The 17,212-nt window shown below is 43.9% G+C and overlaps 1 protein-coding gene across 1 annotated transcript in view; it reads right to left on the reverse strand.

Annotated features, from left to right (window-relative positions):
• The window catches only part of C9H2orf66 (chromosome 9 C2orf66 homolog), a 298,410-nt gene that overhangs the window by 203,198 nt on the left and 78,000 nt on the right, over nt 1-17,212 (reverse strand). Inside the window, exon 3 of the mRNA XM_069615723.1 lies at nt 10,503-10,705. Coding sequence (XP_069471824.1) covers nt 10,523-10,705 — 183 coding nt within the window. The 3' untranslated portion in view covers nt 10,503-10,522. The remainder of the gene's footprint in view (nt 1-10,502; nt 10,706-17,212) is intronic.

Raw genomic sequence — 17,212 nt, forward strand, 5'->3', positions numbered from 1 at the left:
GATAACCTGGGAGGGTGTAGGGCGACTGATAAGTGTAGTGAGAATTCTGAGTGCAATATTTTGACAGTTGGTTCTGACATGATTGGCTTTCAGTGTAGAAGAATCCTAGGCAAGATAGAAATGAGGTTCAGTAAGAGGGTATCATGGCTATGTCCTTGGACAGGTTTTACTTCCTAAATTCCAGGGTGTCCCCACCTTTAGTTTTAGGAGGGGAAATCCCTCCATACAAATGCTGTTAATTGTATGCATGTCACGTCGGGATGGTTCGTATATCCATCAAAAGAGGTCCCTAGACAGGGCAGATCCCCTGTTGAGCTCTGGACACTGACGGTCAGACCAACCTATTGTTGAGAGACAGGAGCTTCTTTATTGCTGGATGATTGAGATAAGGAGGAAGGAGTTTAGTCATAGTGCTTGTTCTTCTGAAAGGTGGCATAGCTAGTCTTATTTAGAGGTAGTGTCAGGCTCGACATTGCTCTGTGTGCCATTTAGTCTGTCTAAATATATTCCCAGAGAATAAAGAACTTTAAAAAAAACATATGTGTATTTCCTAACAGAATTGCTGGTGCAGGAGCCTGTTAAATGGCATGGAGGAGTTAAGACAGAGACAAGCTCTCTACATGTTGGAGCACATCTGGGACATTTTAATGGCCGTGCCCTGGATGGTGGGGGAACAGAGCAGTACATTCACTCAGTGCACTTGCCTGCTCCCAGTAGGGAATCCTCATGCATCTCCACACACATCACATTTTATTGTGGGGGCAGATAATAATGGATCCCTACTGGTTCTGCCCACCCTTTTGCATGATCAAACGGTAACCAGAGCCCATGCAGATATATATTAATGGTGGCTGCCATGTTTTTTACATTAGAGTCTCCATTTCTGATCTCCACCAGGTGCGCATGCATGCACGGTGGCGATTCCTGAACGTTTTCCTCACAGAGCACGTGATAACATGCAACCTGGGGACTGCTCATAGTTCCCTCCCAACGTCTGCTCCATGCAGAAAATAATCATGATCTCGTTGCGTGGACACCTTGCACGAGTGCAGATGGGGTCCAGGTCAACCTGTTGTATTTAGAGGCTTTATCAAAATTAGCCAGTAAATGGTACGACTGCTATAATTGATGAAGCACTGCCACTGCCTTCAAGGGGGTGAATCCTACCCTGAAAGGGGAGGAAAACTACACCTGGGCAGACTGCAACAAGCCAAGTGCAGAGCAAGACCATTGCTGCTGAGGCTGGTGCAGCTGCCACTCTGGGAAGTAATCCAGAAACCACCTTCCTTTCAGGAACTGGTCCATGAGCTGTGTACTCTGGAGGGAGAGCTGGAGGACACTGTACATCCTACCCAGTCAACTGGTGACCCCATATACAGCCCCAAAGTATAACCTACGACAAAGTGGAGCAGTTGCACCGGACCACCCAGACCAAGCAGCTGCTGAAGGTGCCTGTGATGACACCACCCTTGGTGACACCCAGGCCAGCGCAGTGTGTAAGAGGCTCTGCACTGCCATCCTGGCAGAGAGAACCCAAGCTCTTCCAGCCTACCCAAGAGCCACGGCAGCCCACGAGAGTACAAACAGCTAACCGCACAGCTCCAGCCCTGGCAGTTTTGACATATGTGTGGGTAGGAGGGTCAAACCTTCTGTATGTGCACAAACCCAACAGATTACAGCAAAGTTGCTGAGAGGCCTTGAAGAACACAGCACGCACAATGGTCGGAAACACCAGAGAGGACCAGGAAGTGGAGCAGCAGACACCTCTAGAGTACTATGCTCCAACTGAGTAGAGACTAGCGACACAGTTTGAGCCACCATACGAGCCCAAGGCTTCAGTGGCACCACAGGTGGGCAAGTCATCTGCGTACCAGCCTCCACCCAGATTGGCTAGTCTGCCCAAAAGGAAGATTGCGTGCAGTTACACTACCAGCAAGCACAGAACTCAAAGATCTTGAGGAGTACCTGAAGGGCTTGTGTCACCCCTAGCCACCATGACAGTTACCATTACTGGACAGCAGGCACAAGTGCTACTGGATATTGGCTCACAGATGACCATCATGTATGAGCCATTCTACTTAAACCGCCTGACACATATCCCATTAGAACCCTTAACAGGGCTGAACTTTCTTAGCGTGGGAGACAACCCCTTCAACTCTCTAGGGTTCATCCAGGTCAGGCATCCATTTCCACATGATTTAGCCAGAGCCAGCGCCCCCATCAACACCCTGGCTCTGGTCTGCAGGAGTCAAAGTGAATAATCTGCAACACCGGTGGTGACAGGAACCAACTCCTCGGTTTTTGACACGCTGGCTGCAGTATGTCGGTCGATGTCTGGACCATGATATACCAGCATGCTGTCCATACACCCCATGTTCCAACAGGCGTACCTACAGGAAGAGATCAAGGCCAGGGGTCCATCTGATGGACCCATGGTAGATATGCGCACTTCTCAGTTCGGCTACGTCACTATCTTGCCGCAAACCAGCGTGATGGTTTCTTGTAGATTGCGACTTAGTTGGGAGCAACGCTCATGAAGTCTGGTGATAGAGGCACCAGAGCATAGGGAGCTCTTAGGGCGTTTACTGGTACAGTGGATCCTAGTGCAACAAATGGAATGAACCTGAGAACCATCAAGTTGCCAGTCATAGATGTGACTTATGGGACTGTCCACTTATCAGTCAGGATGCACCATCATCACACAGTTTCACCTAACCACTTCTGTAGCCCCAGCCAATGTTGCCACCAGCCCATCCCGGTTGGCGTTGGATCTGAAGTCATTTAACTGTGGACACTCACCGATCTTGGAAAGGGATAAGCCCCACCTGAGGGAGAGCAGATCGCCCAGCGCATCAATGATTTTTCCACTAGCATCTGGGACATCAGGCAGGCTCATGGAGTGGAACACTTGTGTATAGGCGTGTTATAAATGCCATATCATATCATAACGCCAGATCAGTTTGAGCAGTGAAACGCCCTTCGGGGAGCAATCATTATGCTGGTCCCAGGAGATGTGGAGGATGTACGTTGGCACCAGTATGACCTTCTGCAGGTGGGGATCATCCACGAGTCCTTACGCTTCTCCCATCGTCATCACCCAGAAGAAGAATGGGGATGTACAGATGGGCATAGACTACTATCAACCTAAAACCCACACTATTCTGGACCAGTACACCACACACCATTTAGACAAGGCATTTCATGGCCAGAAAGAGAGTACATGGTTTTCGGTCCTGGACCTGCAGTGTGGCTATTACCAAATACTGATGCATCTGGTGGACCATGGGAAGACATCGTTTATCTTCCCGTTAGGATTTTAGTTCATCAGGATGACACAGGGGATTTCCGGTGGGCCAGTGACGTTCCAGCACCTTATGGAAAAGACATTTGGTGGCATGAACCTCCTGAAGGCGCTGGTCTACCTGGATGACATCATTGTGTTCAGCAGTATCTCAGAGGAATAAAACAGGAGGCTCATGAAGGACTGGACTGCCTATGGGAGCAAGGGCTAAAGGTCAGTGTGGAGAAGTGCCAGTTTTGCCAGACAAGTGTCTGTACATCGGACATGTTGTCTATGCCAATGGCATTACTGTGGATCCAGCTAAGATAAACGCCCTCATCACCTGGACATGGCCTTAGAGCCTTGAAGGAGTTGCATAGTGTCCTGAGATTCTGCAAGTACTACCAGGGGTTCGTTGCGGGATACGCCAACATCAACCGATAACTTGTGGACCTCATCAAAGTATCCCACCTGCCCAGTGGGGCAAGAGGAATTCCACCAGCCCTACTGGCCATTTGTAAAATCCATCGGAGCCCTTTGGTGAGTGATGAACTGACCAATGCCAGCAGGCCTTTGAAGAGCTTAATCAGACCATCACCCAGGGCCTGCCTTTGCTGAACCTTGCTCTACTGCGATGCTGCAGTGGCTGAGTGCAGGGATTGGGTCTTCAGATTAGATTTTGTCCATGCAGCTGTTCTAGCTTGTTTTCCTGGATCGTGCATGGGACCGTGATCAAGTGGTCATAGCGGCTGTCCTCTATCTTGCCTGACAGATCCACAATGAGATAATTGTAGTCCTGTCCCCCTGCCCTTGATTATTTTTCCCATGAATCTGCTCAGTTTCCTTACCCCCCTGATCTCCCTGTTCACGAATGCACATAGCATGTTGAGCAGTCGCTGGTTAACTATTATAAGTGAATCTATACTGAATGTTCTTGTCTCTATAGTGGTGGGGAGCCACGCTTATTGCTATCTGTGTGGGTCCTGTTAGTACTTCTTCCATGCCTAAATCTTTAATCTTGTTTGTTATTTAACTGTCACTAATTAGATTGCCAATCTGCGGCGCAGAGTCATCAATGATGGGTTGTTGACTATAAACCAAAGTTATTATCCAAACAGGGTCTTCCCATGCTTACTCCTGTGATGGACACGGTTACCCCGACTCTGGGTCCGATATGTGGGTTTTCTGAACTGGGGTAACAGGTCTTTGGGATTAGGCAGGTCAGGTAGGCACAATTTATTCCAGTAACAGGCTGCCTTTGTAGAGTTTAGGTACAGCCTTGTTTTACTGCTTGTTATGTACAAAAGCATGGTATTGGTTTTCCAGGGAGAGTAGTTACACCCCAAATCCACCTCCCCTGACAGACTAGTCTTCCTTATTGCCTCGCCAGGTAGTCCCTCTCTGCTTCAATCAGAGGGTCCCTACACTGATCCCACCTGTTTACTGCTCTTGGGCCCCCACGTCTAGCATGACCCTGGCCTGCTGATCTCAGGGGCCCTGGGGTTTATTGCTGAATTGACTTCTTTAGGATATGTGATCAGTTGGGGAGTCTGGGCATCCCACATCTACCTGCGGGGCCTAGAGGACCAAGCTACTCCTCACTGATGAGGCCCAACAGGGCTGAAACATGTTTGGGGATCTTTGTGGTCTTGTGCAAAAGGGATGTGGTCTAGCAGTTCGGCCTGGACTTCGCCTTTGGGGGTGGGAACTGGCCTGATTTGCATAGGGTGTTCCACTTTTCTGTAATGGCTTGGCATTTGAAGAACGATGGTCTGGAGGGTTGCCCAGAGCAATGCCAGAGGTTAACATTAATTCTAAACCTTCCAGCCATCACCTCATTTATTTTACTTTAGTCACACCAAGTGGGACGGGTATGCCCAGACGTGGGTCATGTGCCTGGGCCTAGAGACCCAAGCTACTCCTCACTAACGAGGCCCAAAAAGGCTGAAACATGTTTGGGGATTCTTGTGGTCTCGTTCATAAGGGATGTGGCCTAGCGGTTCTGGCTGGACTTCCCCTTTGGGGGTGGGACCAAGCCTGATATGCATATGGTCTTCCCCCTTTCTGTAATGACTTGGCAGGCGAAGAACAATGGTTTGGAGAGTTGCCCAGAGCGATGCCAGGAGGTTAAGATTAATTCTAAACCTTCTAGCCATCACCTCTTTTGTTTTGAATCCCACATCTACCGCCACTGCGGCCTACATCATGGAGTGTTTGGCAGCACCCACCCTCCATCATCATCATCCTATTTTTAATTTTTGTATTTTATGTATTTATATATTTATAAAGCGCTAAAGCCTGCAGGCATCAAGGCGCTACATTTATACACATAGGACTTGCATAACGGGGCAAACATATATTTCCAGGAAGGTAGTGGCCAGTCAGCTAATGATCTGGTGCAACATCAGTCAGATAAATGTGTTTTTAAGAGCTTCTGGAACACCAAATATCTTGCCGCAGTGCTGGGGGCAAGGTGTTGAAAGCTTGGGGGGAAAGGACAGGAAATGATCAGCCCAGGCCTCTGCTTTTTTTGGTCCTAAGAACAGTCAACAGACTGCATGAGCTTGAGCAAAGTTGCCTGGAGGGTACATATGGTTTCATTTGTTCCTTTAGGTGTGCAGGGATAGTACCGTGGATACATCTGAGGGTCAAAGGGAGCGCCTCGAAACGTATTCTTGCCGACACAGTCAGCGAATAATGTTTCTTCCTGGCATTTGAAACGTGCTCTCTTGGGGGATGTCATAAATGTTGCACACAGCTTCATTTTGTAATACCTGCAATCTCCTTATGCTGCAATTACTTGCACCAAAGAGGGAATTGCAGTAGTGTAGGCGGGCATAATGACTGACCAACGTTATCCTATTTTTAGGAGATAAGAGCAGTTTTTCATGTCTCAACACTCACAGGTGATACTGTATACTACCAACCACGCCCTCAGCATGTGCAACGGAGCTCACTTGGCCATTCTTATGTACACCCAGCGTTTTTACTTTTTCCTTGATTTCGATGCAGTTGTTTTCAATGCTCATGTGAGAATATTACAGGGTAAGTTCTGGCTTGTGTCAAGCCAAAGATCATTAGTTACATCTTGATTGGGTTCAAGCACATCCAATTTTGAGACATGTAGCCCTTCACAAGATCATGGATGTAATTAAGCCGAGCTGAATCAGACTTGTAGTCTCCAATCATCTCCAAGAAGAGCTGAGTGTCATCCACGTAGCTGGTAAATTAGATATCTAGGGTGGTGAGAAGGTCACAGAGGGGCTTAAAGTACAGAATAACCAATGTTGGAGATAAGCATGCTCCCTGTGGAACGCTGTGGTGTATTTGCTCAGAGACTGAGGATGCAGCGCCCCAGCACACTCTTGATTTCCTGTTTCTTAGAAAAGAGCTGATCCAATTTGTCGCTTCTCTGGAGCATTTGCCAAAATTAGGTAGACAGTCCAGTAGGGGTTCGTGCTCTAGTAAATCAAATGCGGCAGACAAGTCCAATAAAAGTATTAGGATTCCTGATCTGCTTTTTTCCATGAGGTTGAGCATGTGTGTCTGTAGATCTAGCAGTGCCCTTTCTGTGCCATGGAGTGCGCGGAATCCATATTGATTCTGATGGAAAATGTTTGCATTTTCCAGATGGTGTTGGAGCTGTACCATTGCGATTTTGTCGATAATTTTCAATAAGAAAAACATGTTGGTGATAGGGCACAAATTGCACGGATCGTTTGGGCTGGGGCCCGTTTTTTGGGAAGAGGGGTAACCACTACATGTTTGAGACTGTTGGGGACATTTCCATAACTAAAGGAAGAGTTCACAAAGCGTACTAAAAAGGGGACAAAGATGTTGGTATTTTGCAGGATGAATTTAGGTGGTAGAATCGCACCTAAACAGGATGTAGGATGCATTGCAACTCTTCGATACATATGAGAAAGAGAATTCAGAGTTCTGCGTGACTTCACTTTGAGTAATCAGAGGCAAGTGGGGTGTGTGGTGCTTCAAGGAGACAGAGGAGATCTTGGAGCAGGCCGATGCGATTTTATTGTTGAAGGCTTCTTGCACTGTATTACAGTTCTCATTCGTTGGCGTGGACTGCTGGGGTTGCAGTTTCGATTTTTCAAGACCTAAAGATTTCAAATACTTTATTTGAGTTATTCTCTGCGGACTCAATTTCACCCTTTTTTCTTCATAAGTTTTGTCGTTTGTAGGAGCCATGTAATAATTTCCAGGCCGCCTTGTTTTCACAGGTGGGATTTTTTCCCAAAATCCGTTCAAGTGCCTATTCTCGATTTTTATCATGGCCAATGCTGGAGTATACCAAGAGAGTTGACATAGCCACTCGGTCCAAAAAGAACTTGAGTTGAAGGTTATAAGTGGTCACTAAGATTTCCGGGGAGTCACATTCACTATCATGAGCAAGGTCCATGACCAGCTCGAGACATGTTTCCAAGCCTCCTAAGTTAACCCTTTTTAAATTCCTGCTGGTTATTTGTTTTGGCAGGATGTATAATTTTAGGGGTTTGCTGGGAGGGTGTATACAACATTCTACAAAGAAATCATCGGACCAGGGACAAGCTCTAGTATTGGTGATTTCCATGCAGATATTCCTTGAGATGACACAGTCTACGATATTTCCTCCTGAATGGGTTCAAATCTGTGCCTTTAAGCAGTTTTTCCAATTCACGGGCATCCTTCTCTCTTGGATTTTCCAGCCAGTGATTCATGTTCCCAAGTGAAATAGAGGCGCTGTTGGGTTTATTTAGAGGGGCAAGTAGGTATATCAAGTCTTAATTGAAACTTGGCATGGTTTCAAGTGGGCGGCAGATTAGAAGAAAGTTGATACAGCAATTTGCATTGCAGAGCAGTTTTATGTAAATGATTTCACAGCTGGTGCATTCAACAGGGGATTCAAAGACATGCAAGTCAGAGTTTACCAAGAGAGCCAGGCCACCTCAAATGCCATATTCCTGATTTTTTGCAAAGTTGAAACCTGGGGAAGAGGCCAAGCTTATTTTTGGACTACAGGAGTTGTTCAACCAAGTTTCTGTAATGCATATTATGTCTAGCTCTTTTTCCTGGATGTATGTTAATAGCATATTTGGCTAATGAGCGGGTGTTAAGTAGGGACATTTTGATAGCAGCTGGTTCACCATGGCTATAGTCTGCTGCCTGCTTGTTGTTACAGCATTGGTGGAAGCGCCCGAATGTACTGTAAGCAGGACAGTCCCTGTGTTATCATAGATCTGGGGCGTATCAGGGGTTGGGCGGAGCAGTAAAAATGTGGCGTAATAGTGTTACCGTCACATTACTGCTTTGCCCAATCCCGGGTTTGGGCAGAAAGTTGCAGATTTACCTCCAGCTTTGAGCTGGAGATAAAAGTTGCCGCTTTCCGGCCATTTGTGGCGCTATTACCACAGTGCTATTAACGCCAGTGATAAAAGAGCCCACAATGCACCACTGGGTTCAATGGACCCAATGGGAATTTACCACCACACACCCGCGCATCTCGGGATCTGGCAGACTGAGTTGCAGTAACGCAATTTGCATTGGGTGGTATGCCAGCTGATTTACTGCCGGGATACCGCCCAACTTGTGATGAGGTCCCTGGTCCCTTATCTCTAGTAAGGAAAGGGACGGTGTAGAGAGAACTTCCTTAGCAAGTCCAGGAACAATAGGTCTATTCAATTTGTCCTGGGGTTTTTGCTCGACTTCTTGATTTATCTGGGCGATACATTTTTCCACTAATCTTTCACACCGCAGTTTCTGGGCGGCGAGCAGTAGAGCAAGTTCAGGGTAATGGCCCATAATTGGGAACTAAGAGGGCGTACCTTCTGAATTAAAATTTAGAAGCGTTACCTGCGGCAAGCAACACTTCTGGCATGGACCGGCAAAGACTGGCTTGGCCCAGAAGCGCTGGTGCTGAGGCGCATGACGTTTCTCTATCTGTGCCTCAGGGGGACCTGGGAAATGTAGTTCTTACACAGAGCGTTTTGCTCCGGTTAAAAAGAAAAGTAAGGAGAGTGCTTTATCTATCAGCAATAACTTCAATTTGAGCAGTTGGAGTCACACACAAAGAAAGCTCTGAACGAGCGATTCACTATTTGTTCAGTCGCAGCATGCGTTCACACAACAAGGCAACAAAACAAAGATACCTCATAACCTACAGCCATCACTCAGAATAAATATGGCATTTCATCACACTTGGCATATGTGCTGCACTCTAAAACCGTTAAACTGTGAGACCTTTGCTATGGGTCGTCGGCTGTGACATAATTCACAACCAACCCCACAATAAACATAAATACAGTACAAATGATCATTTTGATAATAAAAGATCTTTGCATTGTGTCAGCTTCTTTGCGTGTGTCAGCACAGAGCAATTAACGCAGATCATACGTTTATGTCACACATTTTGGTCTGGGTGCAGAATGTTTAAATTGGGTTGATCGCGAAGCTCCCAAAAAGTCACTCTTCTGTACCAGGAGCTCATTTGACAATGTCTTGACAAAGACTGTTTCAGGGGGCCAGCAAATAATGAATATGCTTGGTTGAGCATAAAGGTGCTAAGAAGATCATCCAAAGGTAAGCCGTCCTGTCTGTCCACACATCATAAGAGCACAAACCATCAAACCATATTAAAATATACCAACGAATTCCACAGCCAAAGGCGAGTTGTGATTTTATGATAACTGTCAAATATAGAAGTTAATGAGCCCCCTCCACGCCCAACCTTGGGAGCCCCCACATCCAGAACCAAAATAGGGGAACAATCATCCAGCTCTATAAGGCCAAGAGTAATGTATCTCCCCATCACCATAGAATGTTAGTATGTAGGGCTTGCAGTAAAATCTAAGAACATTTGCTGACCAGCGTTAATGATTCCCTATGGAAAAACATCAAACAAGTGAAACTTGATCCCGAACATAACATTTGCTACTCTTATAAAAGAATTCACGTTGTAAAGGTCATAAGTCTTTCATCGGTTCAATGTTTGCCTGTTTTACAAATGTATATTTGAGAAAGGGGCGCCTAAAATGTGCACTATCCCAAATCAAGCACATGCGTGTCTTATGGGGCAGTGCATGCTCGCGCATTACTGTAATGTAGGGAACATTGGTGCAGTGTCAGCATTTAATTAATAGGGAGGGAAATAAGTCTCCAGTTCATTCTGAAAGGTGGTAGTGTTGGACAAAAATCAAGGCAAGGATGTGCAAAATACCCTGAGTCTTACCTTATCAGCTGCTTTTTCTTTCATCCCTTGAGGAAATTGGGTGAAGAATGTTTCTGTCCTACATAATCCGCAAATGCGGATGCGATGGGATCGGAGTAGTAAGACACCGGCATCGTTCTTCCATTATCCAGGGAGAAACTGTTGGAGAACTTTCCGACATCAAGGCCACGCCCGGAAAAATAGGCCTGAAGAGTCCTGAAAAACTAGAGAGAAGAAGAAAGCTTGGGTTTCAGACTGGAGCAATGAAAAATAAAGTAAAATGCTTAATAGGTCTATTTCTGAGAACAGTTGTCACTAAATCCATTCCCACCTAAAATCTCTGATCACGTATGGAAACTAATGCAACATCCACCTTTCTACACAGTTCTTAATTCTTGTGTTAGCCGACTTCAATTCACTTTCAACACTTGCAGATAAGGGAGCGAAGGCACCATGAAGTAAGTGATTGGAGTAAGATCACAAAATCATGTCAAAATGGACAGTCCTCTATAGTTGTAGGTCTGTCAACATAACCACTAGAATACAATTCCCATGCGGAAAAAGCCCTGTGTACACAAGATAATATTTTCACTGTAGCCTTTAAGGCATGGACAGCATGGGTGTAGACACCATGTATCTGGTTCTCAAAGGTTTCCACTGGAGCAAACATGAAGATGCCCATGAGCAGCTCAACTTAGACCCATTGAACTCACATCTGATTCACAAATGCAAAAAGTGGAGCAAATCTTGAAACGTGTACAGCAAATATTCCCTATAGGAGTTTGCATTGGAAAGGCACATTTTTGGCTTTCCCCTACAATTTTGCCCCCTTCTACAGAACTGCAATCAGCTTTCCAAAATACCTCTTTAGGTGGGATCTATATTCTTTGTGGGTGAAGGCTCTGTGAAGTTTCATTGAACAGGTATAAATATGTGAAAGGCGTTGACCTCTCGCCTTCAACATCCTCCCTTAAACCGGGCCACCTTTCTGCAGATTCTACAGCGTGTTTTCCCTCTTAGAGGTATTACCGCTGATGATATCTTGATAGTAGATCAGGTGGAGCAGGGTAAGTTACCTAGATCGAATATACTGTTCACAGCCGACACTTACTGATTTTATCATGGCACATGAGGTGAAACTCTTTTTGAGAGGGGCTACCAATGTCGGAATGCCATAATGCCTAAATGGAAATTTGGAAATCCCAGAGTCCAATATATTCGACTACTTGCTAAAGAGCAGTACTTGCGTGCTGTGCCCAGTAATGCTCACAACTTTATGAGTGCAACATCTGTGGTGTCAAATAAGATCTGAAAATATTGATAAATGGCTAGCGGCCACTATTGATGATACTAATATGCAACACGCTGTGGAGGGGGATTGGCAATGGTTGCCGATCTCATTTTTTGAATGTATCCATACTCTGTTCATGGAATTCCAGTGGCTCATCCCATTATTCCGATAAAGATGGACTGCTTGAACATATACTTTTGTTATTCATTTTACTTCTGCAGGAATCTTGGTTGGTTGAACTCCCCGGAATTCGACAGTAGAGTCTCCTTTCACGCCCCAGCTGTAAAGTGTCCTGTTGAATGCCCAAAAGGAGGACTTATAATTTCAGTGAGCAATATGTGGAACATTAGCAAACTGGATCTTAAGTTTAATAGGGTATTAACAGGCCATGTAACTACAAACAATGATAAGGTAAGAGATTGTGTGGTTATTAATGAATATGATCCCATTGGGATGGTAATGCACACAGCCAATGTAGATTACATTTTAAATATTTTAAATATTTATTCGGTGTCCACGCCAATATTTGTTGGCAGTGATTTTAATAATATTATCCCAGAAGATACAGAAATGCTTGAACAAGATGCTCGCTCTGCACCCACTAAGAACACAAAGCCTTTCCTGGGCTTCTGCTCTCTATCAGCATGGATTCAAGATGCTGATTGGCTGCTTTCCAGGTGACTATCCGCGTGGATGTGTGAGATTTGGACACAAATCTGCTAGTACAATCGATTATATTTTTGCAAAATCAGTTGGTATAAATATGGTCAATGACATGGCCATTTTCTCTAGCGACGTGCGTGATCAAATGCCACTTTGTGTTGAGTTAGACCGTCCCCCTGGCCCAATTAGTTTGGGAATCTAGACAATGCAAGTAAATGCTGGGGCTAATGGGCTATCCTGACATCCACCTAGACTTGAGAAGGCTAATTTATTTGCCTCTGGTGTATTAAGTCATTTTGGGGACAATGTAAACAACAGCAGTAGTATATCCCATAGCAAAACTATTGATGACCTTGCGGGTTCTGTAAAGGCAATCAGCACACATGTAGTAATTCTGAAGAGTGCGAAAGAGGGCCCAGAAGTCATAACAAACGCTACTTGCACTAGGTCTTTTGATAAAATAATTCAGGAAAGGAAGAGACTGCATAGGCGGGAGGTCGATAAAGTTTGTAACATGACAGGTGTTGTTGAGTCTAGGTAGAAAAATATATACGGAAGACTGAAAGATCTGAAATGGGGTTACCAGAGGTGGCTAGGATGGTATTTTAAACAATAGGATAAAGTGGTTTAGCTACAAATGTCTAGTTCTGCTGTTCATAATGATAGCAATCTTTTTGGAGATTGGTAAATGCAGGAAACAATGCCATGGCAATTGGAAATTGTGTTGCCGCTGATGATTGGTTGATTTATATTAGTCTGACCTTGAGGGCCTCAATGGAGTCAGTGATGTATACTAATCCCCTTGAGGCTACATGGTGTTGTGAGATTACCCTAATGGATCTGGTGACCATTATTAAATTGCTCAAGAATTCTCGAGCGGTTGATCCGGATGGGACTTGCAATGCCTTAGTAAAAACGAACCCAATGCTGTGTGCAAAAGCATTGCTTTGTTTATATCAAGCTATTAGTTCCAGTGGTACTATTCCATCATCATAGAGGGACAATGAGATCGTCCCCCTTTTTAAGACGGGGTCAAGAAAGATCCAAGGAACTATCGTATTTTGTCTTAGATATTCCTTCGAAAATACTTGTCAGGACCTTATTGCAAGATTTGAGAATTTGGATGACTGGTAAACAGGTTTTTTCTAGCACATTAGATAGATGTGCACCTTTCTTACCATTGTCCAACATGCTTGGCCTTGTCGTAGGCAGACAATTTACACTGCTTTTATAGATTTAAAGCTGCTTTTGACACCATATTTAGAGAACGCTTATGGCAAAAGCTAAAGGCTTGGAATATACCAACAGGTCTACTACATATGATAACTTTGCGGCACACTGACACACTTGTCAGGATCAGATTGGAAGGAGTGGGGATGGGGGATCTGAGCAGATTCCTGCTTGTAGGTGGTGAGGCAGGAATGCATTCTGGCCCCCACTCTATTCAATCTGTATTTAGCCGACTTGGATGTTGCCTTAGATCTACCAAATACCTGTCCAGTAAAATATGGGAGTACCTCAGTCTCATGGCTGGGGTACACACGTGATCCGCTTGTCCTCGATTGCACTCCACTGGGGATTCAAATACGTCTGGAAGCTTTAGGTCAGTATATGCCAGATGTAATGGGCTCCAGAGCAATATTAAGAAATCTAAGATCCTGTCCTTTTCGCCGCCAAATGTTAAAGTTAAGAGCTATATCTGGAAGATATCTGGAAGATCAGTCTCAGTTAGAACAGGTGGTTATATAAAAATATATGGGACTTTTGATAGACAACAAACTGAACTGGTCCCTGCATTGGCAATTGGTGTACTTAAAAACAATACAATTGCTAGGGGCTTTAAATAGGTTTGTTGGGAATCAGGGAGGTACCTCGTTAAAATCTGTTTTGACAATTAATAGAGCCAAATTGCTTGACCATATGATCTATGGAGCTGAGGTGTGGGAAAGGAACTATGAGGTTAAGTTGGAGACACTGGAGGGTAAGGTCTTACGATCTTTGCTACGATTACCTAGATCCTGCCTTATGAAATAACTTAGATTGGAGTGCGATCTGTATTCTAGCTCCTGGACGTTATGTCGGAAAAACATGTGTTTCATAGGAAGCTTCTTTGTGCTAAGGCAAGCACCTTGTTACACCAACTGGTTCAGTCTTACTTGAACATGTCAACATTTGCACAGGTATCTACCATGAAACAGTTATTTCTGAATTATGAACAATGGGCCATATTATTGGTGGAACATCCAGTACAACTGGTCTATAAGCGGATGGTCCGAAGAATTGTAAGTGAAAGTAACCTTGAAAATTCATTGATCAAGTTAGGCACTAAAGTAAACTGCAGGGAATATCTGTAATATTACCTGCATAGAAGTGCTGTGCCTAGATGCTTTACTGAATTTCCAACAATACACTATTCATTTGTATTTAAACATAAAATTTAATACGGCACCCTCTTCACAGATTGAAGGGGCTAGGTTGGGGGTTACTCATACTGGGAGGCTATGTAGATTGCACGGGGAACATACTATTGAAACTACGAGGCATCTACTCATGGGATGTGAAGGTTTATCATTTTACGGAAGACATTTTTAAAGTAATTTGATAATGTGATTGATCTTAGCTGTCAAGATAGGCTATGGGTTCTTTTAAGGGTGGGTATGACACAAATCTTTTGTATTACGATTTTAACAGTATTTGATTTTGTTAATGTGTTACATGGTAACATTTTGGGATGCGATTTTAACAGTATTTGATTTTGTCAATGTGTTACATGGTAACATTTTGGGATGCGATTTTAACAGTATTTGATTTTGTTAATGTGTTTTTTCATTGTATGATTATGAGGAACTATCATGTGTTGATGATGTGATATATATTGTTATGTACAAAGTAATTTTACTTGATTGTAGTACATTATTAATAGAAAAAATGAAAATATGTGAAAAAGTGTTATTTTTTGGAGACCAACTTTACCATAGCTAAGGAATTACTATCACTATCACTGACTGTATCATATATATATATATATATATATATATATATGCAGATTTTGGGATGTTTCATGGATGTATCTTGAAAGAATTGTATCGTTATAGTCAGACCTGCACATCAGGTCTATAGTTATCTGTTTAATCAGTCATCCCACAGCGACGTCATCAAATGTAGCAGTATGTCCAGAATGACCATTCATCATCCATTCCATTCACTGCACTGCTGGCACATTGGAGGGGTGGGCTTCAAAAGTAGCACTGTGTCTGGAATGACTATCCATCATCGCACATTATCCTTCTCATCAACTGATAGAATATCAAACACAAGGTGAGAAAACACAAAAGTATCATTGCCCCCAAAATGACCATTCCTGGTCATCTCAGAGAGATAGATAGATCAATAAGAAGACTGGCAGATAGATATTTAGATCGATGGACAGACACCACAGGAACCAGTTCCCCTTACCCGGACACCACGCCAGACTCCAAAGATCACATCAGACATTTACACATTTTGCCTTTTCATTAGTAGTATCATTAGCTCTTTTTAAACGTTGTTTTGTTTTCCACTTATATGTATATATAGAGGGAGAGAGGGTTAAGGATATAATCACTGTTGCCAATAACAATGGCGCCAAAATGAGGGCGCCTGTCATCACAACTAATAATGATTGAACAAAAGAGATTGGATAAGGTATTATTTGTAATGAAATGTCAGAGTTACGGTGCCAATGGAACTAAGATTTCCCTTAAGAAGCTGAGATTAATATAAATAGAGTCACTCTCTAAAGAGAAAGCCAATGCAGCCATAATATTGAAAGTAGTGACTACAATTTCTAAGTTTCACACTTGTTTTTATTCATGTATGCATGTACTATACCAGGCTCACTATGATTCATGCATCACGATTGAATAGGAGCCGTTCATATGTCTTTACTAGAACCCTTGCCATTTGGAGAGTTCTAGATCTACTTGCCATATATCATACATTGAGTAAGTCACCTTACGTTGATGACCGACCAAACACCCCCTAAACATGCAGTGATTTGGCAATAGGAACAGACCGTTATTAATGTATACAGGTGTATTGGACGTCACCAAGGGACCTCGTTTGAAGTAATGGCGGGTGGTATATATGTAATGTTACTGCTGGTGGGAGAAATGGTGTACCTCATTGTTGCCAATGCCGTTGCATAATCGATAGGATCAGTGATATATGTACAGGATAATTTGTATGTGAGGTAATGTTGTATAATACCAAGTGTTTGCTAAACAAAGTTGTATGCATGAGCTAAATTCTGAAAACAGTAGTGGCCATGTAGTTATGGTTAAGTTGCTGTTTCCATAGGAAGAGCACTTTTTGGGCGGCTTATAACTTCGCCCCCTATGGACGAATCCTCACCAACCTTTGCTAAAAAAGTATATGGCCCACTCTGAATTTTTTTACAAAGATTGGTGAGGATTTGTCCAGGGGGGAAAGGTTATAGTGGGGGTCCCAAAATTTCTGTTTTTTCCCATAGACTGAATGGGAAAAAAAATTTGCTCGCGCCTACAGCCCAAACCGCTGGATGGATTTTCAACAAATTTGGACCAGGAGCAGCGGCTTGGTCCCGAAAGCGTGCTTTTGCAAATTTGGTGAAAATTCGTCCAGTAGTTGTTTTTAAAATGACCAAAGAGTAGGTAAAAAAAAATAGTGATATCTGTGTTCGCTTCGCGGACACACTTCCCTGTTCGCCCCGCGGACAGGACAGTGATTGGGCAAGCAGCTTGCGTGATGTCCGCGGACA

This window comes from Ambystoma mexicanum, chromosome 9 (genome assembly GCF_040938575.1).
Source record: "Ambystoma mexicanum isolate Mex_15411 chromosome 9, UKY_AmexF1_1, whole genome shotgun sequence".
Lineage (NCBI taxonomy): Eukaryota > Metazoa > Chordata > Amphibia > Caudata > Ambystomatidae > Ambystoma > Ambystoma mexicanum.